Source organism: Lonchura striata, chromosome 5 (assembly GCF_050655825.1).
Source record: "Lonchura striata isolate lonStrDom1 chromosome 5, ASM5065582v1, whole genome shotgun sequence".
Classification (NCBI taxonomy): domain Eukaryota; kingdom Metazoa; phylum Chordata; class Aves; order Passeriformes; family Estrildidae; genus Lonchura; species Lonchura striata.
In genome coordinates, this window is record NC_140707.1 from 20,277,506 (window position 1) to 20,301,122 (window position 23,617).

At 60.0% G+C, this 23,617-nt stretch overlaps 7 protein-coding genes across 15 annotated transcripts; 5 read left to right on the forward strand and 2 right to left on the reverse strand.

Moving 5' to 3' along the window:
• Positions 1-102: 102 nt before the first annotated feature.
• TKFC (triokinase and FMN cyclase) lies at positions 103-4,310 on the forward strand. Its single transcript, XM_021555952.4, has 18 exons — positions 103-156; positions 719-765; positions 847-1,036; positions 1,108-1,218; positions 1,302-1,483; positions 1,554-1,632; positions 1,730-1,819; positions 1,934-1,968; positions 2,065-2,149; positions 2,224-2,313; positions 2,397-2,513; positions 2,683-2,802; positions 2,886-3,023; positions 3,281-3,387; positions 3,471-3,574; positions 3,653-3,686; positions 3,793-3,882; positions 3,970-4,310. The coding sequence occupies exons 2-18, from the start codon at positions 760-762 to the stop codon at positions 4,138-4,140; spliced, it is 1,749 nt and encodes a 582-aa protein (XP_021411627.3). The 5' UTR covers positions 103-156; positions 719-759; the 3' UTR covers positions 4,141-4,310.
• A 372-nt stretch (positions 4,311-4,682) lies between these two features.
• On the reverse strand, positions 4,683-7,954 carry CYB561A3 (cytochrome b561 family member A3). Of its 2 annotated transcripts, none has more exons than XM_085579950.1 (6): positions 7,662-7,954; positions 5,924-6,129; positions 5,651-5,859; positions 5,422-5,576; positions 5,048-5,204; positions 4,683-4,950 (listed from the first exon to the last, which is right to left on the reverse strand). In XM_085579950.1, exons 1-6 carry the CDS (start codon positions 7,727-7,729, stop codon positions 4,927-4,929), a joined length of 819 nt encoding a protein of 272 aa, XP_085436076.1. In that variant the 5' UTR covers positions 7,730-7,954; the 3' UTR covers positions 4,683-4,926. The 2 variants fall into 2 exon arrangements, with proteins under 2 accessions (XP_085436076.1, XP_021411629.2); XM_021555954.4 differs by lacking the exon at positions 7,662-7,954 and adding an exon at positions 6,949-7,007.
• Positions 7,128-9,639, forward strand: TMEM138 (transmembrane protein 138). The gene is made up of 5 exons (XM_021555955.4): positions 7,128-7,162; positions 7,954-8,175; positions 8,248-8,419; positions 9,163-9,238; positions 9,321-9,639. Exons 2-5 carry the CDS (start codon positions 8,048-8,050, stop codon positions 9,431-9,433), a joined length of 489 nt encoding a protein of 162 aa, XP_021411630.1. The 5' UTR covers positions 7,128-7,162; positions 7,954-8,047; the 3' UTR covers positions 9,434-9,639.
• TMEM216 (transmembrane protein 216) lies at positions 9,616-11,390 on the forward strand. 2 transcript variants are annotated; one of them, XM_077784328.2, is made up of 5 exons: positions 9,616-9,751; positions 10,249-10,350; positions 10,433-10,525; positions 10,726-10,927; positions 11,017-11,390. In XM_077784328.2, the coding sequence occupies exons 1-5, from the start codon at positions 9,625-9,627 to the stop codon at positions 11,030-11,032; spliced, it is 540 nt and encodes a 179-aa protein (XP_077640454.2). In that variant the 5' UTR covers positions 9,616-9,624; the 3' UTR covers positions 11,033-11,390. The 2 variants fall into 2 exon arrangements, with proteins under 2 accessions (XP_077640454.2, XP_021411634.3); XM_021555959.4 differs by lacking the exon at positions 9,616-9,751 and adding an exon at positions 10,019-10,060.
• Positions 11,391-11,565: 175 nt separating this feature from the next.
• On the reverse strand, positions 11,566-19,230 carry CPSF7 (cleavage and polyadenylation specific factor 7). Of its 3 annotated transcripts, none has more exons than XM_031505104.3 (10): positions 19,194-19,230; positions 18,542-18,662; positions 15,936-16,154; positions 15,391-15,494; positions 14,999-15,144; positions 13,371-13,776; positions 13,178-13,296; positions 12,938-13,103; positions 12,673-12,846; positions 11,566-12,540 (listed from the first exon to the last, which is right to left on the reverse strand). In XM_031505104.3, the coding sequence occupies exons 2-9, from the start codon at positions 18,593-18,595 to the stop codon at positions 12,678-12,680; spliced, it is 1,383 nt and encodes a 460-aa protein (XP_031360964.1). In that variant the 5' UTR covers positions 18,596-18,662; positions 19,194-19,230; the 3' UTR covers positions 11,566-12,540; positions 12,673-12,677. The 3 variants fall into 3 exon arrangements, with proteins under 3 accessions (XP_031360964.1, XP_021411632.1, XP_085436068.1); XM_021555957.3 differs by having other exon boundaries at positions 11,566-12,592; XM_085579942.1 differs by having other exon boundaries at positions 11,566-12,592; positions 18,542-19,230.
• A 43-nt stretch (positions 19,231-19,273) lies between these two features.
• On the forward strand, positions 19,274-21,195 carry SDHAF2 (succinate dehydrogenase complex assembly factor 2). Of its 2 annotated transcripts, none has more exons than XM_085579954.1 (4): positions 19,274-19,399; positions 19,795-20,003; positions 20,728-20,837; positions 20,918-21,195. In XM_085579954.1, the coding sequence occupies exons 1-4, from the start codon at positions 19,298-19,300 to the stop codon at positions 21,046-21,048; spliced, it is 552 nt and encodes a 183-aa protein (XP_085436080.1). In that variant the 5' UTR covers positions 19,274-19,297; the 3' UTR covers positions 21,049-21,195. The 2 variants fall into 2 exon arrangements, with proteins under 2 accessions (XP_085436080.1, XP_021411636.3); XM_021555961.3 differs by having other exon boundaries at positions 19,274-19,312.
• Positions 21,196-21,340: 145 nt separating this feature from the next.
• Positions 21,341-23,471, forward strand: LOC116183767 (uncharacterized). Of its 4 annotated transcripts, XM_085579948.1 has the most exons (7): positions 21,341-21,892; positions 21,963-22,174; positions 22,615-22,694; positions 22,770-22,820; positions 22,949-23,029; positions 23,104-23,176; positions 23,250-23,471. In XM_085579948.1, exons 1-7 carry the CDS (start codon positions 21,606-21,608, stop codon positions 23,378-23,380), a joined length of 915 nt encoding a protein of 304 aa, XP_085436074.1. In that variant the 5' UTR covers positions 21,341-21,605; the 3' UTR covers positions 23,381-23,471. The 4 variants fall into 4 exon arrangements, with proteins under 4 accessions (XP_085436074.1, XP_077640452.2, XP_077640453.2 ...); XM_077784326.2 differs by having other exon boundaries at positions 22,615-22,820; XM_077784327.2 differs by having other exon boundaries at positions 23,104-23,471.
• Positions 23,472-23,617: the final 146 nt, after the last annotated feature.

Consider the following 23,617-nt stretch of genomic DNA (forward strand, 5'->3'; position numbering starts at 1 on the left):
CCAGCCGCCTTGGAGGACCGCGGGGAGCAGACGAGAGGAGGCGCTCCAGCCGCCCTGGAGGACCGCGGGGAGCAGCCGAGAGGAGGCGCTGCAGCGCGCTGGGAGGACCGTGAGGAGCAGCCGAGAAGGGCGGCTGGAGGACCCCGCCGAGGGCAGGTGTGGAGGGGGGATGCGCGGAGGGGTCTCCCCCGAAACCCGCGGGACCCGCGCTGATCCCACCCTGGTCCCACGCCGTGTCCCCAAGGGCGGGCCCCGCATGGGAGGGCGCAGCTCTGTGCCCCCCGAAACCTGGGGTTGGGGTCCCCGCTGTGAGGGGGGAGTGTGGATCCAGCCCGGGCCTGCACTGAGAGGAGATCCCTGAACGTGGGAGTCCCCTCATCACAAAAAAAAAAAAGGGTCTCTGTTTGGGGGTGGTCCCGTCCTGATTTCCCACCTCAAAAGGTGGCCCGTCTTTGAGGGGAGAGCTGTCACTGTCCTCTCTCATCCCAAAAAAGGGTCCCTGTTTAGCGGTTATCCCATCCTGGCGCCTCATCGCAAAAGGAGCTCCCTGCCTGGGGAGGTGTCCCCGTCTGGGGACAACTCCAATGCCAGCCCCATTCTCACCAGACACTCCCCATAGCATCACCATCACACCAGACACCATCCCATCCCGCCCCCTTCCCAGCCCCCACACTCCGGACTGCTGTCCATTTCAGACTGAACCTTGCCCTTTTTACAGACAGATTCCATCTTCGGATCCGAGTGCTGCACTCCGCTCCCATGGAGGTGAGCCCGGAGCAGGTTGGCATTCCTGTGGGGTTGGCATTCCTCCTTTTCCCATGCCACTGCTCCCCATTTTCCCCACAGGTCCCCAAAAAACTGGTGACAACGGTTTCCGGCTGTGCCGATGACGCTCTGGCCGGGCTGGTGGCCTGCAATTCCGGGCTCCGGCTGCTCCAGGGACACCGGGTGGTCCTTCGGCATGACCTGCAGGCCATCCGTGGCCGTGTGGCCCTGCTGTCCGGGGGGGGCTCCGGCCACGAGCCCGCCCACGCAGGTGAGACCCCCGTGTCCCACCTGTACCCCCCACCCATAAACACGGTGACGAGCCCCCTTCCCTCTGCACAGGCTACGTGGGGAAGGGAATGCTGACCGGAGTGGTGGCTGGAGCCATGTTCGCATCCCCGTCCGTGGGCAGTATCCTGGCAGCCATCCGGGCCGTGGCACAGGCCGGAGCAGGTTGGGAACACACCGAGGTGGAATTTTGGGGTTCTTCCCTCCAGTGCTGCATCATTCCTGTTGACTGGACATCAATCCTGCAGCTGGGATCCTCCTGATCGTGATGAACTACACCGGGGACCGGCTGAATTTCGGGATGGCCCTGGAGCGGGCGCAGGCTGAGGGGGCCGACGTGCGCATGGTGGTGGTGGGCGACGACTGCGCCTTCGCCACGCCGGGGAAAGCCGGGCGCCGCGGGATCTGTGGCACCATCCTCCTCCACAAGGTTCTGCTGGGACCCCTCATGGGGATTTGGGGAATTCCGGGGGGTCGCTCACTCGCTCTGCCCGGGACAGGTGGCGGGAGCTCTGGCCGAGGCGGGAGCGAGCTTGGATGAGATCGAGAAGAAGGTGACGGCGGCTGCCAAAGTCATGGGTGCGTTGTGTCATCCCATGGGAGTGCTGTCCTGTGTCCCCCAGCCCCTGAATCCCAAAAATCCCCCCAGTTTTAACAGAACATTCCCACTGGACAGGTACCCTGGGTCTCAGCCTATCTCCCTGCAGTATCCCAGGATCCAAGCTCTCGTTCCAGCTGGCTGAGGACGAGATGGAGCTGGGGCTGGGTGAGAAGTGGCCCCTTGGTGTCCCTCTGGGGTCCCTGGAGGGTCCGAATGTCCCTGCCCCCCCCCTGGCAGGTGTCACCAGGGCTGGGATGTGACACGGCCCCATCTCCGTAGGGATCCACGGCGAGGCTGGAGTGCGCAGGATGAAAGTGAGAAGGAAATTCTGCCGCTTCCTCCCCATTCCCAGATCCCCCTATTCCCAGACCTCCCCACTCTGCTCTTCCCCTCCTCCGTGTCCCCTCCAGATGCTGCCAGCAGATAAGGCTGTGGAGACGATGCTGAAGCACATGACGGATCCATCCAATGCTTCCCACCTGTCCCTGACCCCTGGTGAGCTCCCCAGGATCCTCTGTGTTCCTCCAAATGCCCTGGATCCCAGTCTCATCTTGCCCCCCATCCTGCAGGATCCTCTGTGCTGCTCGTTGTGAACAACCTGGGTGGATTGTCCTGCCTGGAGCTGGGAATTGTGGCTGGAGCTGCTGTGCGCTGCCTGGGTGAGTGCAGAGGGGAGCCTGGGATCCCAGTCCCTGGCTCCAGCCGCTCTGGAATGACCCGGTCTCCATCCCAAATCCCGCAGAGAACAGAGGGATCCGCATCACCCGGGCCATGGTGGGAACCTTCATGACATCAATGGAAATGGCTGGAGTCTCCCTCACCATCATGCTGGTGGATGAGGAGCTAGTCAAGTTGATCGGTGAGTTCCTGGTGGGAATGTGGCCTGGGATTGGGGCACAGAGGTTTCCACATACTGAGTGATGGGACACAAGGTCAGGGGATGTCTGGGCGTGGAATTCCTGGCTGCTGGGTGCGCCAGTGAGGATCCAATGGGACCCTGAGCCACCGCACACCTCTGGCTTCTCCAGATGCCAAGACCATGGCTGTGGCGTGGCCCAACATTCTCGCGGGACCGGCAACCACCCGGAGGGAGGAGGTGCCAGCACCGATAGAGGCACCCAGGAAGCCGCAGGATGATACTGGAATTGGTACAGGGCTCCCGTCCCTTGTCACACCCCTCGGTGCCTCAGTTTCCCTCGAGGATGTGCAGGGATGCATCTCCTCTCCGCAGGGCCCAGCACGGCACGGGTGGAGCGGGTCCTGCAGCGGGTGTGCAGCACCTTGCTGGGTATGCGGGATAAGCTCAACGAGCTGGATCGGGGAGCAGGTGACGGGGACTGCGGCCACACCCACGCCCAGGCGGCCCAAGGTGGGTGTGGGGGCTGTTATCCAGGGAATTGTGGGGAATGCCACCCCAATGGCACCTCCCAGGAGCGGGGAGTTCCCCAGGTCTTCCTTCTTGGGAGTAAGGAAACCTGGGGTGTCCCTTCCTATAATTGTATCCTGGAATATCTCTGCATCCAGTGGGAGCTTCCCTATGGAATTGAGGGCTGTCCCTACTGGTTCCCACGAGGGACGGGGAACTGCAGGGCCAACCCCATCCCGTTGTCCCTTCCATTCCCACAGCCATCCAGGAATGGATGCGCTCCCGGCCGCCTCCGGCTGCCCCTGCCCAGCTGCTCTCTGCCCTGGCTGATGTGGTGCTGGAGCAGATGGGAGGCTCCTCTGGAGTGGTGAGTGGGAATGGGAATGGAAATGGGAATGGGGGAACACACCTGGCCGTGTTTCCAGCATGGTATTGATGGTATTCCCAAAGCTCTACGGGCTCTTCCTGACGGCGGCTGCCAGGAGCCTGCGTGGCAACAACGGTTCCCCGGCGTGGGCTGATGCCATGGACGCCGGGATTGAGGCCATGCAGAGGTCAGTGCCGGGGGCTGTGGAATCCCTGTGCCCCCTGGGAATCCCAATCCCCCCTGAATTTCCCTGCGTCCCGCACAGGTACGGAGGAGCCGCGCCAGGAGACCGGACAATGGTGAGTGCTGGGAGAGCCCAGGAGCCAGGAAGACTTCCAGGAGGATGTGAAGGAGTTCCCACCTGGCCTCAGCCCTGGCTCCCAGACTAATTCCCATTTTTTGCAGCTGGATTCGCTGTTTGCAGCGGCACAGGCTCTGCGCTCTCTGCGCAATCCTGGTGCCGACCCGCTCCAAGTGCTGGCGGCAGCTGTCCAGGTATGGAGAGCTGGGAGCTGGGATGGTGGGAAAATTGGATGGAAACCCCTGCTGTTACCCTGGAAAACACCCTGTTTTCCCTGGCAGAGTGCAGAGGCGGCGGCCGAGGCCACCAGGCACATGGAGGCTGGGGCGGGCAGAGCCAGCTACGTCCATTCATCCCGGCTGGAGCAGCCTGATCCCGGGGCTGTGGCAGTGGCAGCAGTGCTGGGAGCAGTGCTGCAGGGGCTGCGGGAGCCCCTGGGCACCCGCCAGTAATAACAGGGATGTGTATCCCCAAAAATCTGTGTTCCCTTGTAGTGATAGAGACGTGCATCCCAATAAACCCTTGTGTCCCCCCCATGTGACAGGGAGGTGTATCCCAATAACCACCTCTGTTCCTTCAGGGATATCTTTCCCAATAAACGTTAGGACGTGGCCCCCAGTAACCCTCTGTGTCCCCCATGCTAGCTTGGAGGGGTGGGATGGTGGAATCTGGGGGTGTGGGTGTGCCCCCCATTGCTCCAGGCTGGGAAGGAAGATGGGAACAGGGATCCTGTGACTGGGGGAGGAAGGAAACCCAATGTGTGGAGGGGAAACCACAGAGCTCACATGGCTCTGGGCACGGGGTCTGGGGGTGATTCTCGGAAAAGGGGCGCAAAGGAGAAGTGGGGACAGCCCATGTCTCCAGGGAGCCAGCGAGGACAAGCCCTTGGAAGGGACAGCTTGGCTTGGCAAGGGCCTACTCCCAAGCTCCCACCTCTCCCAACCCAGCTCCCAGGCCCTCTCTTGTCCCCAGGGATTTGAGTGCTGGAACCCTGCAGAAGCCAATGTTTTATTCCATGTCTATGAGGTCCCTGAGTGGCTCCACCCTGAGCCGGATCCTCTGGAGTGGGAATGATAGGGATGTTCCTCTTTGTTCCAGCGAGGCTGCAGCAGCTCCAGCTGTGGCATTGAGGGATGGCACCGGCAAGCACTGGGGTTTGGCATGGCCGGGGATCCAGGCAGGAGCTGGCACGTGGAGGCACATGGATGCAGCTTGGGAGTGATGGGAGATCCCTGGGATCAGCGCTCGGCAGAGAGCAGGGGCTGTGGGAGAGACAGGGATGAGCCGGGATCCCTCAATCCTTCCCCCACCCTTGGAACTGTGCTGGGGCTTCCCAAATCCACCCAGCGTGTCCTGTACCTGCCGGGAATCTGGGGAGTCGGAATCTGGGCGCTTCCAGCTGGGCCTGGCCAGGGCAGCCACCACCAGCACTCCAAAAATGAGGATGAGGAGTCCCAGGGTGTTGGCAAACACAGCCTCAGCCGGCAGGAGCTTGTACTGCATTGTCCCGTTCTTCCTGGAGCGGAGAAACAGAGGCTGGGAATGTTCTGGATATTCCTGAAACCCCTCCCAAACCTTGCAGGGAACTGTGCAGGGAGCCACACACCTGAGGAAGTGCTCAGTTCCCTTTGCTCTGCGCTGGTCACTCCCAAATCCAGCCCAAATCCACATCCTGAGCCCCCCCTATCCCTGTGAGGGATCTTCCCAAGCCACCCCCCAGCTCTGACTCTCACAGGCTGAAGAAAAGCTTCTCGTTGATTCCTGACACGCAGGAAGCCACGGACAACAAGAGGATGGTGGAGCCGAAGAAAACGTGGATGGGCTTGTAGAGTGCCCGCAGCCAGGTGGGAGCCCAGGGAAGCAGGAATGCTCCAAAACCCGCCACCCACTGTGGGAAGAAAAGGTGAGGGTGGAAAACTCGGGATGCTGGAGGGATGGGGGGCATCCAGGAGGGATTCCCACCTGGCAGGAGAAGAGCAGGACAGTTCCCAGCCCCATCCAGCTGTGCAGCGAGTACATGTTGGGCGTCCCTTGGGAGTTGTGGAAGCAGAACACGGCCGACAGCCCCAGCACGGTCAGGATGAACGCCCCCAAAGCCAAGCTGCCGTGCAGCACCTTCCAGGGAAGCTTGGGGCCACTCCATGTGTAGGGAATGCGGTAAACCAGGGCAGCTGTGAGGGGGAGAACAAGGTCAGGAAGGAGCTGTGGCGGGATCCCCGCGCTCCCTTTGCTCACCTGCGCCGTAGAGCACCACCAATCCCGTCACCATCAGCACCGGGTGCCAGTTGAATGTCCGGGAGCTGCCGTCCAGGGAAAAGCCCCCGCGCCAGTGCTGGCACCAGGAGCCCACCATGGCCACGCAGAGCAATCCCAGCGTTCCCAGGAAGGCACAGAAGGGCAAGAAGGGCACGTCCAGCATGGCTGCGGAGCGCTGGTGGCACCTGTGGGCGAGTGAGGAGCCGGCTCAGGCTCCGGATGCGGTCCCAGGGAGGAGCCACGGAAAGGGGAACTGGGAGTCCCGAAGGGTGTGGGGGACAGCTGTTTGACAGCCTGGGGAAGGTGACAGCGATGGAGCTGCCTCCCAGCCACGGATGGTGGCCCAGCAGCTTCCCAGCCTGGTTATGGTGGCAGGGATGGATCCAGGATGATGGCGCCTGGGGATGATTGAGGTGCCTTTTGGGGCTCTCCAACATCACCAGGAGAAACCGTGGAAAGGGGAACTGGGAACCCTGAGGGGGTGACCACAGTCCAGCTGTGCCCTGGACTGGGAAGGAGGCCAGGGATGGAACAGGACATGCAGAGCAGGGCACAGCACCCCGGGAATGGCAGTGAGGAGCTCCTGGTGTCAGCTGTCATGGTCCCCTTGGCAGGAACCCCATCGCTCTCATTTCTATGCGATTTGCATGTGCCCCCAGAATTGGCTATTTCTGTCCCCTCTGGGGACCGGGGCTGTCCCGACACCCTCAAATCAGCTGCCTCACAGGACATAGAGGCAGGAAAGGGGTGGAGACACACGGCCCTATGGTTCCCCAAAATCTGTGATATCTCCGGGACACAGAGACTCGCGGATTTCCCAAATCTGGCACACTCGGTGCCACGGCTCCCCGAAATCTGGGAACACGTGGCTCCACAGCCCCGCCCAAACCTGGACCTGGACCAAAACGCCCGGCCCTGACACCACCCAAAGCCCAGACCACGAGGTCCCTCAGCCCCTCCAGCCCCGGAGCCGCCCACCAGCGCTCCCAGCCCCGGGGCTGTACCTGCGCCCCACCGCCCCCTCCTCCTCACTGGGCGCCGCCATCTTGGCGGGCGCCGCTCTGCCCGCTCATCTCTATGGTTTCCCCGCCCGCCCCAATGCGGCGCCACAGAGAGGCGCGGCGGCCAGAGCGGCCCCGCGGGGCCTCCAGCCACCACTTCCGGCTCCACTTCCGGCTCTGGCGGCCGTTTCCATGGGGACCAAGATGGCGGCGGCGGGTGAGCGCCCGGGGCGGGGGCACGGCGGGGACCCGGCGGCACCCCCGGCACCGGGACCTCCGCACCCAGAGGGCTTTGGGCGTGTCGGGGGGCGGACCCCGGAGAGGGGAGGGGGCCACGAACGGGGGAAGAGGGCGGCGAGAGGGGGCGCGGGGGATCCGCGGTGGTGGCTGTGAGGAGGGGCGGAGTGACGCGGATCTGGAGGGGCAGAGAGTGATTTCTTAATCCCCATATCCAACTCTTTCCCCCCTCGTGTCCATCAGTTTCTCGCTCCCATGTCCAGCCTTTCTTCCCCCGCATTTCCAGCCACTTTCCGTCCCTTTCCAGCCCCTTCACCCCCGTCTGTCACCATGTCTCCCCATCAGGGAATTCAGCTCCCAGCACAGCCCTTTTCCTGCCAGGACACGGGGGATCCCTGTCCCCTCCGTCCCTCTGCAGCCGGGATGACCCCTGAGGGGGCTGTTCCCCCTGTGGGATATGTGTCCCACAAGGACCGTACCTGCTCAGGTGTCCAAAACTTCCCGTCTGTCTCTCCTCACTCCTCTCCCTGTGCCCAGAGTGGAACATGCCCAAACCTGCTCAGAACTGCCCATGGAGCTGAGAACAGCCAGAAATAACCTGCTTGGACACTGCTTCTTGGGACTGCACGTCTCCCTCATCCCTGGATTTCCTCACATGGGGATGGGGGTGGATTTCAAGGGGAAGGAAGACACCAGAGGAGAGAGAGGACACAGCTCATTGGGTTTCCCTGATTTATGGCATCCATCCCAATCCCCGTCTTCCCCCTCCAGGTTTGGGACGTCGGGAGAGGCCCTGCTGAGCCCCCTCAGCGCCATGATCCGTTGGGAATGCTGGGGCTGAGGGCTCCAAGCCCCAGGAAGGAGGATGCTCCAGCCCAGCAACTACAGCCTGGTGCTGTTCCTGCAGTTCCTGCTGCTTTCCTACGACCTCTTTGTGAATTCCTTCTCGGAGCTGCTGCGCACAGCTCCGGCCGTACAGCTCGTCCTCTTCATGTGAGTACGGGCAAGGCGGGGCGGCAGATCCAGGAGGCCCAGGAGCCCACGGTCCCTCTGTTCTCCCGGCAGCATCCAGGACATCGCCATCGTCTTCAATGTCATCATCATCTTCCTCATGTTCTTCAACACCTACGTTTTCCAGGCGGGATTGGTCAACCTCCTCTTCCATAAATTCAAGGGAACCATCCTGCTCTCCGCAGCCTACCTGGCACTCAGCATCTCCTTCCACATCTGGATTATGGTAGGGTGGTGTGGGCACAGCTGCTGGATTCTCCCAAGGGATTTTTCCATGACCCCCAGCTTCCCACAGTCCTTTCTCACGGTCTCCCCCTGGAAGGTGCCCCATGGAAGATATCCCATTCCATGACACTGTGGTTGGCATCAGGCTGGAAGTGTCCTGCCCAATCCCAGCCCCATCCCAGCTCATTCCCTAAGGGCTGTGACCCATCAGAAAATCCTCTTTCCCCAGAGAAAGCCTGTGCTAGCAGCTCCTGGTTTTTCTGGGATCAGTCCCTATACCTGGGGGCAGCCCACTCCCTTCCCGCAGCTCCCGGCTCTGTCCTGGCAGCACCTTCCCCTTTTCTTTCCTGAATAAACTCCTTCCTAGCTCCTTCCCAACGGAGCAGTTCCCATCCCCTGGACACTTCCTGAAGTTCCCTCCATCCTGCTGCCCCGGAGCACAGGGAATGTTGTGAGGGGTCAGGAGCCACAGCAGCTGCTCCAGTGCTGCCCACGCCGTCCAGGAAAGGGATTTTCAGGGATTTGCAGGGATCTGCAGTCTGAAGCCGGAATAGGTCCGGGCTCAATGCCTAAATCCCCTGAGCTGCTTAACCTTAGAGTAGGGGGATTCCCAAACTTCTCCAGGTGTTACTCCTAGCTTGATGTCCCTCCATCCCGCTCAGAACCTTTGGAATGGGGTGAGGGGTCTGGGAGGGCTCAACAAAACTGCTCCAGGGGTTATTCCCAGTTTTCCAACCCCCTCAGAACCTGCGCTGGCGTGACTCCAGCCGCTTCATCTGGACTGAAGGCCTTCAGACCTTGTTCGTTTTCCAGAGGCTGGGTAAGGACTCCAGGGATCAGGGTGGGATCCCACATCCTTTGGGGATGCTGGGGGCCCTCTCTCATCCTGAAATTCCCTGCAGCGGCCGTGCTTTACTGCTACTTCTACAAGCGGACAGCTGTGCACCTGGGAGACCCCCTCTTCTACCAGGATTCACTCTGGCTCCGCAAGGAATTTGCCCACTTCCGTGGCTGATGGATCCCCAGGATCCCCTGGAGTCTCCTTGCACTCCACAGGCTCTGCCGGGGTCACTTCTGGCTCATCCTTTCTCTAGGGAGCAGTCCTTGGGATTCTGGAAGTCAGCGGGACGCTTGTGGGGCGTCCGTGCGTGCCACAGCCTTGGTTGGCACTGGAATGTTTCTGGAAACCCTAAAGGAATAAATCGGATGTGTTTTCCAGAGGCTCCCGGGTGTGTGCGCCCACCCGGTGTCACGGCTGCACTCCTTTCATTGAAACCCGGCTCGGCGCTGCGCTTGGCGGGCGGAGTTCGAACGGGGCCGTTCCCGTGTTCCGGTGTGGGATTCTTCTCCCAGCGGATACGAGCGGGCGGGTTTAGGAGGGAGGGGACGCGAACCCGCGCGGCGCTCCGCCCACGGAGCGGTGCGGCGGGAGCGGCGCGCGCACCGCCGGGAGCGGCGGGGACCGAGCGGCCGCGCGCGCCCGCCCCGCCGCCCCGCGCGCCCGCCCCGCGGCCCCGCGCGCCCGCCCCGCGCGCCCGCCCCGCGGCCCCGCGCGCCCGCCCCGCGGCCCCGCCCGCAGCGCCCCCGCGCGGGCGAGCGCGGCGGCGGCCGTCCCCATGGAGATGGAAGATGGCGCCCAGGGGTGGGAGCGGGACCGGGGGGGAAACGGGAGCTACCGGAGGGCAGCGGGGGCTACCGGGAGGAGCTCGGGCTGGGAGCAGCGCTGGGAATGGGCTAAGGGGGCGGGCAAGGCGCTGCAGGGCTCCGGGGGCCGCGCTGCCATGCCCGCCCCGTGCTCCCCCCCCTCACGGCCGCCCCGTGTCCCCTCAGGCCGCCATCGCTCCTCGGCTCCGCTGCAGGTCCTGCTCTTCCTCAACGGCTGGTACTGCGCCACGTATTTTCTCCTAGAAGCGTTCGTGTTCGTGTACAAAGGTGAGTGCTTCGCTCCAGAGCTGTTCCCCATCCCGCCGGGGTGGGCAGGAATGCGATGCTGAGGGCGGTGCTTTTCCGGCAGTGCTGCTCCTGCCCTATCCCGTCTCCAACTTGGTGCTGGACGTGGTGCTGCTCCTCCTCTACCTCGGCATTGAGGCCACACGCATCTTCTTCGGTGAGTGCCCCTGAATGCCAGAGGCTCCACAGGGAGTGCAGGGTCCTGGGACACCCCCGAAGACATCCCTGGAGGTTCAGGTTGGAATGGGGCATGCAGCAGCCTGGGCTAGAGGAAGGTGTTCCTGCCCACGGGAACGGGACATTTAATTCCCCACCCCAAACCCTCCCATGTTCTGATCCCAGCTCTGTGTTCCACAGGCTCCAAGGGGAACCTGTGCCAGCGGAAGGTGCCGCTGTCCCTCAGCCTGGCGCTTACAGTGCCGGCGGCTGTGCTGGCTGTGTACTACCTGCTGCTCCAGACATATTCCCTGCGCCTAGAAGCGTTCCTGAGCGCCATCCTGCTCCTCTTCTACGGCCTGGAGCTGCTTCTGGGCTTCCTGGCACTGCTCTCCTTCTCCAGGTGCCGCATGCTGGGAACTGGGGGAGCTGGCGCAGTAGCTGCCAGGTTGGTTTGGGACCCACACATCCCTGTCTCTGTCTTTTCCACAGCACGGATCCCTACTGAGGACACGGCCCAGGGACACAGGGAAGCATCACCCGTGCCAGCTCCACTTCCCAGCCCCGGGAATGGGGATGATCCCACCCTTCCCACTGACCATTTCATCTGGTGCCTCCTGGACACATCCCTCCCATTTTTCCTACTTCCCACTTCACCAGGGACCTGCTGCCACATGGATTCATTCCTCCCTTTTCCCACTTCCCACTTCACTCACTCTCCCCTGGGCCTATCCTTCCCACCTTTCCCACTCTCCACTCCACTTGGACTCCTCAGAGCTTGAGCCAGCTCAAGGTATGAAGAATCCTTTTTTTTTTCTACGACCTTCCAGAATAATTCACTATTTTCCAATAAATATTTATTTTTACTCGTTGCCTCGGAATGCTCAGGTGCTTCCAGCACCTCAGAGCCAGTTTGGGAAGCACAGGAGCCCATTGGAGGAGGAAGAGGGTGAGGGACAACGGGTGCACAGACCTCCCCAAATCCCTCCCATTCTCTCATTATCCCAAATCCCACCGTAGGAAGGCAACAGGAGCACTGTATAAAAGACTGACAACGTCATCTGAGTTTATTACACAATTCCAACCTATCCAAAGACAAATCTAATCACTGCGAGCAGGAGGGGCGGCGCCTCGCCGGGGCTTCCAGGGATTTGCTCTGCAATTTGGGGGGGAATCTTTTCCCCCCTCTCCACTATTTGGAAAGAAACTAAAAATCTGTGGCGGTAAGTAAAAAAAAACCCGGAGCTCTCCCGCCGAGTGCTCCCACCTCGTGGGGCTTGGGAAAATCGGGGTGGTTTCTCCTGGATTTGGGTTATTTCAACTTAAAAAGACTTCCAGGGCCTGGGTTTTCTCATCCGAGTGTGATTCCAGCCCTGAAAATCACCCAGTGTGTCCTGGCTCATCCCGACCCTCCTGGGCTCTCCCTCCCTTTCCTTCTTGTGATTCTGAGGGGACACGAGGGGGTCACAGCCTGCCCTGCCTCTTCCGCTTCCTCTAAAACAAGGAAGGCTCTGCGGGAGAGGCCGGAGCTGCCATTTGGGTGGGAATGCTGCTGTGGGGAATGTCGGGATAGACAGGATGACCCCCAACCCACCTCCAGCCCCTTTTTCCCAGCTCCTGGAGGGTGAAGGGGCAAAGAAGGAGCGTGGCACAGTGTCCCACCAGGGTGATGGGGATGGGAGTGTCCCCAGCCAATCCAGAGGATGGCACATGGCTCCTGATCCCAGGATCGGGAGCTGTGCATCTCTAAGCCCCCAAGCTGCACAGGGAGGGCTCCGTCTCCTCCGTTCCCCCCCGGACTGGGAAGGGCTCACAAACCTCCCTCCATGGAATAAAAGCACCATTTCTCTTTGGGTCCGAGTATCCACGGAGCAGAGTGGGATGGCCCCAGGAAGCAGCAGCAGTGGTGGGGGGGATTCCCAAGGCCACGAGGTGTGGGCGGGGGTCCCGCCTAGAGGGGGCTGCGGTGGCGAGGAAGGGACCGGGATGGGGCGGAGCAGCCTCGGGCACGGCATCCTGGTCGAGGTGAGGAGATATGAGTCCATTAAAAACCACTTCCTGCAAATTCCTGCTGGGAGAGATGAGACGAATGGTGGGAGTGCCTTTCCCTCATCCTTCACACTTCAAGGGGATTCCTGAGCTTCCCACCTGTCTCAGTGGTGCCGGTCCCTGTCTCTGTCCCTGTCCCGATGCCGCTCATGCTCCCGGCTCCGCTCCTGGAAATAATCCTCGTGCCGATCGTCGCCGTGGAGCAGATCCCGGTGCCGCCGGCTGCTCTCGCGGGACCGGCTGGGAGAGCGCTCCCGAGATCGGTGTCTTTTCCTTCGGGAAAAGAGGAGACAAAACCCAAGGAGTGATTTTTTTAGTCACTCACCTGCAGGGAGGATCCCGTCCTCTGGATCCAGGGGGATACCTGGAGCTGCTGCTGGAGCTGCTGCTGTAGGATTTGGCCTCAATTCCATGCAGGCAATCCTTGAGGGAAGAGAGGAGGACGCGGCACCGCTCGTCGCTGGCCACGCGTGACTGCTTGATGACAGCGATGGCTGTGAGCAGAGTCTCGATGGCATTGCTGTAATCCCCTGGGGGAGCGGAGCAGGGGGTCAGGAGTGGGAATCCATCCCAGGATGGGGGACAGGAGGGACACGGGAAGTACCTGCGCTGGCGCCGGACACCGCCTTGGAAATGGCGCTGCTGGAGATGGCGCGGTTGCGGTTCATGATCTCCTCAAACTCGCCTTCGCTCACGGCCGGGATCGGCGGGCCCAGCTCCCGGCTGTCGGCACAGCGGGAACAGGGGTTCAGCGGGATCCTCCCCGAGCATCCCAACCCCATTCCCGCCCAGCTCACCTGCTGTGGTTGTAGGGAGCCATGGCCTTGCCGTAGGTGTCCGGAGGGGGTCCCAGGGCGGCGGTGGGTGGTGGGAAGAAGGCGGGATTGAGGTGCAGGGCAGGGGGCACAGCCCCTGGCGGGGGCACGGCCAGGGGTGGGGGCAGCCGGGGCGGCGGCGGCAGCAGGTGCTGGTAGGGAATTCCAGGAGGAGGAGGAGGGACTCCGAAAGCAGAGGACAGGGGAGGCGGAGGGGGCATGGGAGGGGGGGGTAGCCCCATGAGGGGCAGCGCGGGGGGGCGGCTGAAGAAGGGCAGGACCGAGGGAGGCTTCTCCATGCGGGCAGGGGGCAGCGCGTTCTCTGTCGGCGTCGCCCGGCCATCCACCGCATCCACGGAATCCCGGGAGTGGGCCCGCGGCGGCACACCTGGAAGTGGCACGGGGAAAGGCCTGTGAGGTGCAGCTGGAGGGTGTCCGGGTCTCCGAGACCTCCTGCTCCTCCTCTTCCTCCCACCCCTGGAGGGCTGGAGGTGCCCAGAGAGAGATCCAGCCGGCCACGCATAGCCTCCACTTCCATGTGTTTTTCCAAGAGGAGCCCAGCTTTCCAGCAAGACCCCACACAGTGCCCTGGGGACAGGCAGGTCACAGGGACAGGAGCCAAAAGCAACAAGGAATGGTGAGAAATCCCCAAAGACATCCAAAGACCCGGAGAGCCTGAGATCCACACATGGATTTGGAGAGGTCCAAGCATGGAGGAGCACGAGGGGACAGAACCCAAGTGCTGACAGCAACGGAGCTGCTGCTAGAGGAAGGAAAACTCAGCATTCCAAGAGGGTGAAGAAGCCTTGTTCTATCCAAAGAGGCTTTGAGGATGAGACAAGAAGGGGTGTGACAGGAGCCACGGCTCCCAGCAGTGCCAAAGGGTGCACAGGAGCTCCATTCTCCCCTGGGGGCAGCCGGAACTCGGCCCAGAGAACACTCCCTGCTCCACCAAAACTGCAGGGCAAGTTGGGACACAGCCTAAGCACCAAGCAGCCGATCCCCTCGGGCACCTGAGCCAAAGGAAAGGAGCGAAGCAACTCTGCTGGGAAGGGGGAGTTTTCCTTGCACAAAACATGCCAAGGGATCTACAACGACCAGAGCTGGCCAAGACCTCCTCGGACACGCTCCTGCCAGGACAATCCCTGCGGATCCCGTCGCATCGCTGCGGAGTGAGGCCAGGACCACCTATTGCCATTGAGGGACGCCCACGGCCAGGCCCCAGCTGGAATATTCCTCCAGTGTTGGGCACCTTACCTCCGCAGGGATGGAAAAATTCTGGAGCAGATCCAGAGAGGAGCTACTAATAGATATGGAGGGTCTTAGCTATGCTGAGAGCCTGAAGAGCTTAAGCCCATTCAGTTTGGAGAGGAGGAGGAGGAGGCTACGAGGGATCTTCGCAGTGTGGGAGCACCTAAAAGGGGATCATAAAGACTCGGGTCAGGAGCTAATCCGGCTCAGGAATAGGAAAAACAACCCCCAGACGCTCCTGGCAGGGTCTCCCCCCATCCCGAGGGCTCGCTGGGCTGGGCCTGGCAGCTGATCCGGGTGGGAATTTGGGATGTGTGTGAGATGGAACCCCCCACCCACCTCACCGGCGCCGCACTCACGTTTGCGAGCCTGAGCCTCGAACTGCGACAGGTTCTGCCGGGTCGCCAGCCTCACCTCCACCTTGTCTCCGTTCAGGATCTTTCCGGGAAGTAGCTCCAGGAGTTTATGGACTGAGTTCTCGGAGGCGACCACCACCTCCGCGTACCTGCGTGGGAGAGAGGGAGGTTGAGCCTTGAACCTGCTGCAGAGATACCCCCCAGACCCTCCTTCTGATCCCATCCTGCTGTTCCACACCCCCTCCTCACTTTTCCATGCTTTTTGGGATGCTCCATGAATTCCCTGTGCCAGGCCAGAGAAGCACCAGCTGCTCTCTCACCCTCCACAAAACAACGGATGTGGCAATGAGGACCTGGCTCCTGCCATTCCCACCTGAAATTCCACTGGCTCTTACCCCTTGGATTGGCCATTGGCTCGGTTCTCCGCGAATTTCAGCTCCACCACGTCGTAGACTCCAACGGAGCGGATGGTCTGGATCAGCTGCTGGTCAGTAGTCCACTGAGGGCATAGGGAACAGGCTGGTATCCATGTCTGTCCCCAGTATCCGCCACCCAACTGATGAATGTCACCCCCAGACTTCCTCAGGGACCTTAAAATCATCCGGAACAAGCTTTGGGAATGGATAACAGCAACAAGTTCTCTGGACAAGACAGAGCCTTCCCAAAAACATTCCTGCATCCCTGAACAGAAGAAGGTGACTCAGGAGCAGCAGCCCAAAGTCACAGCTTCAAAGGGACAGCAGCACATACCCCAGCCCAGAAGCTCCTCAGGGATACAAATTCCTTTTCCCTGAGGATCACAAAGCCAAGCCCAGCTCGGGAGACCAGCTGAAACTGAGGAGGAGCAGGCCCTTCAAAATCCCTGCCACTCCCCTAGAGAGCCCAGCAGCCCCTCAGAGGTTCACCAGGAATCCCGAATTTCTCAGGACGATGAACTCACCCAGGAGAAGCTCCCGATGTAGACTGCAGCCCTCTTGTTCCGGAGCCCGCTGTAGGTGTACAGGATGGCTGGGGGTTTGCTGTTGGGCTTGGGAGACGGCTCCTGACGGATCTCCGGAGGTGCTTCCGAGCTGCTGGAACGCTTTTCCTGGGGCTGAGAGCTGGCTGCTAACACGTCGTCGTAGAGATCCATCTGGTCAGCATTACTGAACTCCGGGTCCTGCTGGGAAAACGTCATGAGATCCTGGCTTGGGAAGGGCTTGGGAAGCCTTCTTTGCTCTTTCCAAACCTGCTGTTCCAATTCCCAAGTGGAATTTCCAAGCTGAGTCCAAAGGTTTAAGGCCCAAATCACTTGGTTTGGGTCTGTGCACGCTTGGGAATTACAGCCATCCCTTGCCTGGACAATCCCAAAAAACAGGATGATGCTTCTGTTTTCATGTCTGTTTTCATGGAATCATGAAAACAGAATTTGGGGTTAGAATTATTGGGTTTGGAATAAGAACCTTAAGGATCATCCCATCCCACCCCCTGCCATGGGACACCTTCCACTTTCCCAGGTTGCTCCAAGCCCTGTCCAACCTGGCCTGGATCACTTCCAGGGATGGAGCAGCCACAGTTTCCCTGGGAAATCTATTCCAGTGTCTCACCATCGTCACAGGGAAGAAATTCTTCCCAGTATCTCATCTAAACCCCCACTGAGCTCCAGCACATTCCAAAGACCAGCCCGCTTGGATCCCACACAACAGGACAAGACCCTATTGCTGCCACCAGGAAGAAATTCCCAATTTGGAGGGCAAGAATTCAGTGGTGGAAAACCAAATGTCCTCCAGGGCTGAGCCTATCACTCCTTGGCAACACATTCTTCCCAAAAATCCAACTTGGGAATTGCATAACCCCCTCAAACTATGCCCAGCCCCCCAAACTTCCTTATTTTTGGGAAAAAAGCCCTTTTTAGGGTAGGAGCTCCCACAAATTGGATCTGTCCCTTTGGCAGAGGAACTCAGGAAGTTTCAGAGCTGGGAATTCCAGCATGTCCTAGATCTGCCTCCCAATTCCCACTGTTTGGATTGTCCAGCAAGTGCTGTGTTTACTATGGATCCCAGTTCCTTGTTCAGATTGTGCCAAATGTTTCATCCCACAAAATCACTCCATGAGGATCCATCCCACAGGAGCTGGTGTGCCATAAAAACCAGAGGTTCTGCTCCCAGATTTTCAATTCCAGGCAGTTTAGACAATATTTTTTGCTGGAGACAGTCTGAGGGTCAGGGAATTGCAAACATCCTCTTGGGAGCTGGACAGAGAAGGATGCTCAGCAGGCAGCTTTCCAAGGATAGTGGAAGCCCGGGAATCCAAACATCCAACCATTTTTCCTCTCCCTGAACTTTTGCATCCAGTTCTTTCCCTGGAGCTGATAAAAGAATGACTTGAAAAGGGAGCTGTAGTTTTGTGTTTGTTTCCCAGAAAAGCTCAAGTGTTTGGTTAATCCAACTCCCACGCTCCCACCTCCACCAGGAGCCTTTGGACACAGCCCAAGGCTGGAAGATTCCCACCTGGAAGTTTCAGAAAGTCAAGACCAAAAATATGAAGGAGGGGCTAGAGAAAGAATCCCTTGGAATCCCTCAGTTCTGCTACTTTTATGGGATGCAGCTTGGGAGATTTTAGGGATTCTCCTGATCCCCATCCATGCACACTGAGTTGAGGTGCACAGGGATGAAGCTGGGCACTGTTAGTGGGAATCACCACGTGGGAATGTGGGATTTGGAATTACACTGGCATCTCTGGAGTGCCCCAGGGACACCACAGTACTTCCCTGCTGCTTTGATCCTGGCATGGATTAATTCCAGGTGTTCTCCTGCCACACATCCCAAAGGGAGAAACATGCCAGAGTCATTGGCCTGGATCATCATTCCAGCTTTGAGGATCCTCTGTCCACTTGGTCTTCACAGGAGATTCCATGGGATATTCTCACCCAATAACCAGAAGAAGCTTCTCTTGATCACTCCAGGAGTTCACAGGAATTCCTTTCTCCATGGTGATTCCTTCTTCTGGGTGCTTTGCTTCCAGTTTCCATGACTTCTCCTCTTGCTTCCACAAGCTTTCCATGGCAGTTTTGAATTTTCCAACATCTGCCTTTGCACTTGCTTTCCCATAACCATGAACTCCCTAAAATCTGCTTCTCCAACACCCCTTTCCTTCATCATTTCCTCTGAATCCCAGATATTCCTGGGATGGGACAAGCAGCACAGGAACAGCGAGCTCCTGCACAGATTCCCAGCCTAGGTGATCCCATGGATTTGGCTCCTGGTATTCCCTCACAGCGAAATTCCCTAGAAGTGCCTCTTCCAGCTGGGATTTCTCATTTTTCCAACCAGGACACAGCTAAGCTCTTAAATCCTAAACATTCCGTGACCAGCCACGTGTCACAAGCCACAGGGAAACCCTTTAATCACAGCTGGAGGTGGCAACCACAGAGACTTGGGAATGATCGGGAATGATCCTTCCCTTTTCCCAGCCACACCAGTTGCATCTTCCACTGGGATGAGCTGCAGGACACTGGGATCTCTTCCCAAAAGAAAGGGGGGATCTCCCCCCTATCCCAGCCCTCACCTGGGTGAACTCCTCGTCGGCGTAGATGTCAATCAGATCCACTCCCTCGGACATATTTCCAGAGGCGGGAAAAGCGGGAGCCCGGGCTGGGACCGGGCGGAGCCAGGACACGGAGGGTGCTCTGGTGGGGGGGGGGGGGGGGCAGCGGGTCAGTGAGGCCTTGGGGACCTGCTGGGGGCGTCCCCCCAAATCCCCGTGTGCCCCAAATCCCATTTCCCCACCCCAGTCCCTGTGTCCCCCTAAATCCTGTCTTCCCTCCAAATCCCTTCTACCCCCTAAATCCGCCCTGCCTCTCAAATCCCCTCTTCCCCCTAAATCCCTGTGTCCCCCCAAATCCCATTTCCCTCCAAACCCCGTGTTCCCTCAGATCCTTCTGTCCCTGCATATCGTGTCTCCCCCCCAAATCCCCGATTCCCCCCAAATTCCCTGTGCTCCCCACGATCCCCCACTGCCCCCCCCCCCCCTTTTCGCGCCGCCCCGTCCCCGCCATATGCGGCCCTGCGGAGCGGCGGGGCCCGGGCCGGGGGGTTTGTGGGCAGGGGGATGTGAGGGGAGGGGGCGGCGGGTCGCGATATGTCGCGATAGGTCGCGCCCCCCGCCCGGGGCCCCCCCCTCCCCCGATCCCAGCCCCGCGCGCGCCGCCCGCGCTCACCGCCAGCGCCGCCGCGCCCACTTCCGGGCGGGGCCACGCCCACTTCCGGCACGCCCCGCCCCATAGAGCCGCGAGGGGGCGTGGCCACGGCGGCGCGCGGCAAGATGGCGGCGGCCAGGGTGGGGGGGAAGGGGGGGAAGCTGGGAGGGCTGAGGGAAGGGAGAGGGGTACAAAGGGAGAGAGCGGAGGGAGAGCGGAAAAAGCAGGTTAAAATGGGAGGAAAAGGGTAAATAGGGGGTAGAAGGGGAAAGAGAGGGGAAAAACGTTGGGAAAGGGGGGAAAGAAAGGGGAAAGGGGAAAAGGGAGGGAAAGGGGGGAAAAGGAGAGAGAGGGGAAAGGAAAAGTAGGGGAAAGGGATGAGTTTGGGAGAAGGGTGGGACGGGAGGAAAATTAGCGTATTGTGGGAAGAGGGGAGAAAAAAAGGAGAAGAGTCTGAGGAGACAAAAGGGGATTTGGGGGGGAAAAGGGAGGTCTGGGGGATTTATGGGGTCTGGGCAGCGGGGTTTGGGGGTGTGGGATTGGGAATCGTGTCCAGTAGGATTTGGAGAGGTCCCTGTGTGCAGGCACACCCAGTCCTGATATCCCTGTGCTTTCCCTCCAGCTCTGCTCCCTGCGCCGGCATCTCCTGTGGCCGCTGATCCCGCAGCGCGGCTACCGGGGGGATTCCCCCACGGATTCCGGGAAGGATGTGCTGGAGATCCCGCTGCCCCCCTGGCAGGAGCGTCTGGACGAGCCACTGGACACCAAGAGAGCCCGGCTGCTGTATGAGAGCAGGAAAAGGGGCATGCTGGAAAACTGCATCTTGCTCAGGTGGGCTTGGCTCTGAGTATTCCAGGTCCTTTCATTAACAGGGCAGAGTTCATGGAGGTACTGCAAAAATCCTTGGGATAAATTGCTCCAAGGTCTTGCTGATCCAGGATGCAATGATGGAGTAGAGCTGGGAGAGCTCAGTGAGCCAAAGTCCTTTGGGAAGGATGTATGTAAATTGTGGGACATGTGAATGCAATGTCAGTTGGATTTTGGGATTGAAGGAGAGATTAGACACATAGAATTGTGGAATTCTGGAATGATTTGAGTGGGAAAGGACCTCAAGGACACCTTACACTATTCCTGGTTTCTTCAAGCCCTGTCCAACGTGGCTTGGACACTTGCAGGGTAGGCAACACACTTCCAGGTAGCCACAGATTCTCTGGGAAGTCCATTCCAGGGCCTCGCCACCCTCTCAAGGAAAGAATCTCTTCCCAATATCTCATGTGAACAAGCCCATGGAATCCTGGAATGGTTCGGGATGGAAGGGACTTAAGGATCATCCAGTTTCACCCCCTGCCGTGGGCAGGGACACCTTCCACCAGAGCAGGCTGGATAAGGGGATTCCAGGGGTGGAGATTCCACAGCTCCTCTGACGGTGTTTTCCCACCCGCTGAGGTGAGGGAGAGCGGGCTGGGGGTCTGTGTTTTCCAGGTTCACATTGAGCTGGTTCTTATATCCCAGCTCTTCCTTCATCTCCTGCTCACCCTGATCCACCCCTCTCCAGCCTCTTTGCCAAGGAAAACCTGGCGCGCATGAGCGAGGAGCAGCTGAACCGCTACGACCGCCTCATCAACGAGCCCAGTAACGACTGGGACATTTATTATTGGGCCACTGGTACGTGTGGCCACGCCCCGGGACACCGGCATGGCGCCGTGGGACAGCACACGGCTGATTCTTCCCTCTTTTCCCTCCAGAAGCGAAGCCCACGCCAACGGAGTTCGACACCGATGTGATGGCCATGCTGAGGGAATTTGCCAAAAACAGGAACAGGGAGCAGAGGCTCCGGCAGCCAGACCTGGAATACCTGTTTGAGCCACCACGCTGAGGGAGGGGATGCCTCTGTCCCCGTTCCCTGGAGTAGCGCAGGGACATGGGGCTCTGGAATGGCGTTTCCACCTTCCCTGAGATTTTCCTCCTCTCCCAGCAGCCTTTGGACACTTGTGGAATGCTGAATAAAGCCCTGGCTACCGGCTTTGCCTGGCTGCTGGCCCTGCCCCTCTCCTGCTTTGTGACATTGGGGTCAGGCCCTCGGGGACGTTCCCAGGTCGATCTGGCACATGCCACCTCATTGATACTCCCAGTTCCCACCTGCCCCTTTTCCCAGGACCCCCTGGGGGTGAGCCCAACCCCGTGTGGAGGCCGTAGTGGAGCTGGAGTGGGGCATTCCTGGTGCCCTCCAGGACACCCAGGAGGTTGTCCGACCTCCTGCCCTCCAGTGACAACCTCCCGGGAGGTCCCCGCGACGGTTACCGGGAGATAGAGTGCATTCCACGGGCACATTCCACAGCTTCCGGGTCTGCTGGGAGGGCCCCGCACCTCCAGACACCTCCAGCCATGGCGTAGGGCCATTCCCAGCTCCAGGGGTCCATTCCCAGAGCCAGGATGCCGTCCCTGCCGCAGGACTCGCCCGCCGCGGGGTTGGGGACGGGGTTCCCCATGGTGAGGGGCCCCCCCTCCGAGCTCATGGGCTTCTACATCACCTCCTATGAGGTGGCCTTCGGGAAGAGGCCCACGGGGTCGCCCCAAAAGTTGGAGAAGGGGCGTGTTTTGGGGATTGAGCCCCTCGGTGACAGGAGCATGCACCCCCTCCTCGGCATCCACACCGGCTCGGGATACGTCACCAACAACTACTCAGCACTGGGACCCCTGATCTCCCCGCACGTGGAGCGGTAGGTCCCTGCTGCAGGAGTCTGGGGGGCTTGTTTTGGGATCACTCCATCACAGCCATTCCCACCGCAGCCAGGACACAGACGTGTCCACCACCTCCGAGGACTTCAAGGTCTTCGGGCGCCCGGAATACCAAAGGATGTTGTCCGAGCATGTGCATGAGCCGGGGTGTCGGTGTCCCACTGACTTCTCCTTTTCCCGCCTCCGTTTCGGGGAGGTGAGAGCCCCAAAAAGATCCGGGGAATATGGCATCCAGAGTCACTGCGCCAGTCCTGCCAAGCCAGGTATGATTCTGGGGTCTTGGGAATCCCAGGGAAAGCTCCAGCCTTAGTAGGAGGGTTTTGGGGTGTTGAGATCCTGGTGAAAGCTCCATTCCCAGGAGATTCTGGGGTCTTGGTGATCCCAGAGAAAGCTCTGTCTTTATGAAGATTTTGGGGTGTTAGGATTCCTAGGAAACCTCCAACCACAGGAGGATTTGGGGCCCTGAGGGTTCCGGGTCCAGCTCCAACATCAGGAATGTTTTGGGATTATTGATGGTGCCAGAGCCACAGCCAGCTCGAGGGATTTTGGGGTGTCAGTGTTCCTGGAGTCAGGTCAGACCTCAGGAGGTTTGGGGAGTGTTGGAGACTCCCTGCTCCCCCCCAAACACAGTGGGACAGGTGTATCCAGGTAATGCCAGGCCTGGGGACACAGGGGACATCCCTGCTCCATCTGCTCCCCACAGATGTCCCACCGAGGGTGACGGAGCTGTCGGGCTGCACCGGGACCACCCAGAGGAGCGGCCTCACCGTGCCAGAGCAGCCCGTGAGCCCCGTGCCCATCATGTCCCCTGTCCCCCCACCCCTCAGCACCCCAGGGGACACTTTTCCTCTCCCACAGCTTGATGTTGGTGATGGTCGGATGGATTCCGTTCCTGCCAAATGCAGCATTGTAAGCAAAGGGAGAGGGTGGCAAGGGCAGGGGACATCCTGTCCTGGTGCTCCCACTGCTCCCAGTGGGCTCTGAGGCAGCTGCCTGGGCACGGGAATGAGCAGGATCATCCCTGTGTTCCCACACAGCTCCAACCTGCCATGGGCCATCCCGCCCCCTTCGCCCCGCCGGAGCTGCAAGTGGGACCCAAGGGAGTCACTACCTGGAAGGTGGGTGCAGCCATGTCCCCTGTCCACATCCCTTTTCCCAAGGAACCACGCTTCCAACCCACTGCATCCCTCAGGAGCCGTTGGCATACAGCACTGTCCACAACCAGTACCTGACCAATCTCTCGCCGCTGGCCCCTGTAGCACCAGGTGAGTCGGGGGGGAGATCACAGCCCCCAGAGGAGTGGACACCCCCTTCACCAATCCCTCCTGGATTTTCCAGGCTGGTGGGCACAGCCTCCAATCACCTGGGCCCCGAGATCCGTGGAGGGCATCCAGATCCCAAGTCCCAGTGGCTTCAGCACCAACAACCAGCCCACCAACCTGTGGCGCATCGATGACCCCCTGACGTGACCCCCTGCAAAAGTGCTGCTGCATCCTGGGAGTCCCATCCTCGGCTTTTCCCAAATCTCCCTAGGAGGAATAAAAACCCTGTGCAATGCCATTGAATTGTTCGCCCATTTTGGGGGTTTCCTGCATCCCAAAAGCTGGCAGGAGGGGTTTGGGTGGTTGGGGGCTGTCACCTGGCCAGCTGCCGCTGGAGGGCTGTAGGAGCTCGGCTTTCCAGCTTTCCCAGCCGGCTTTGGGATG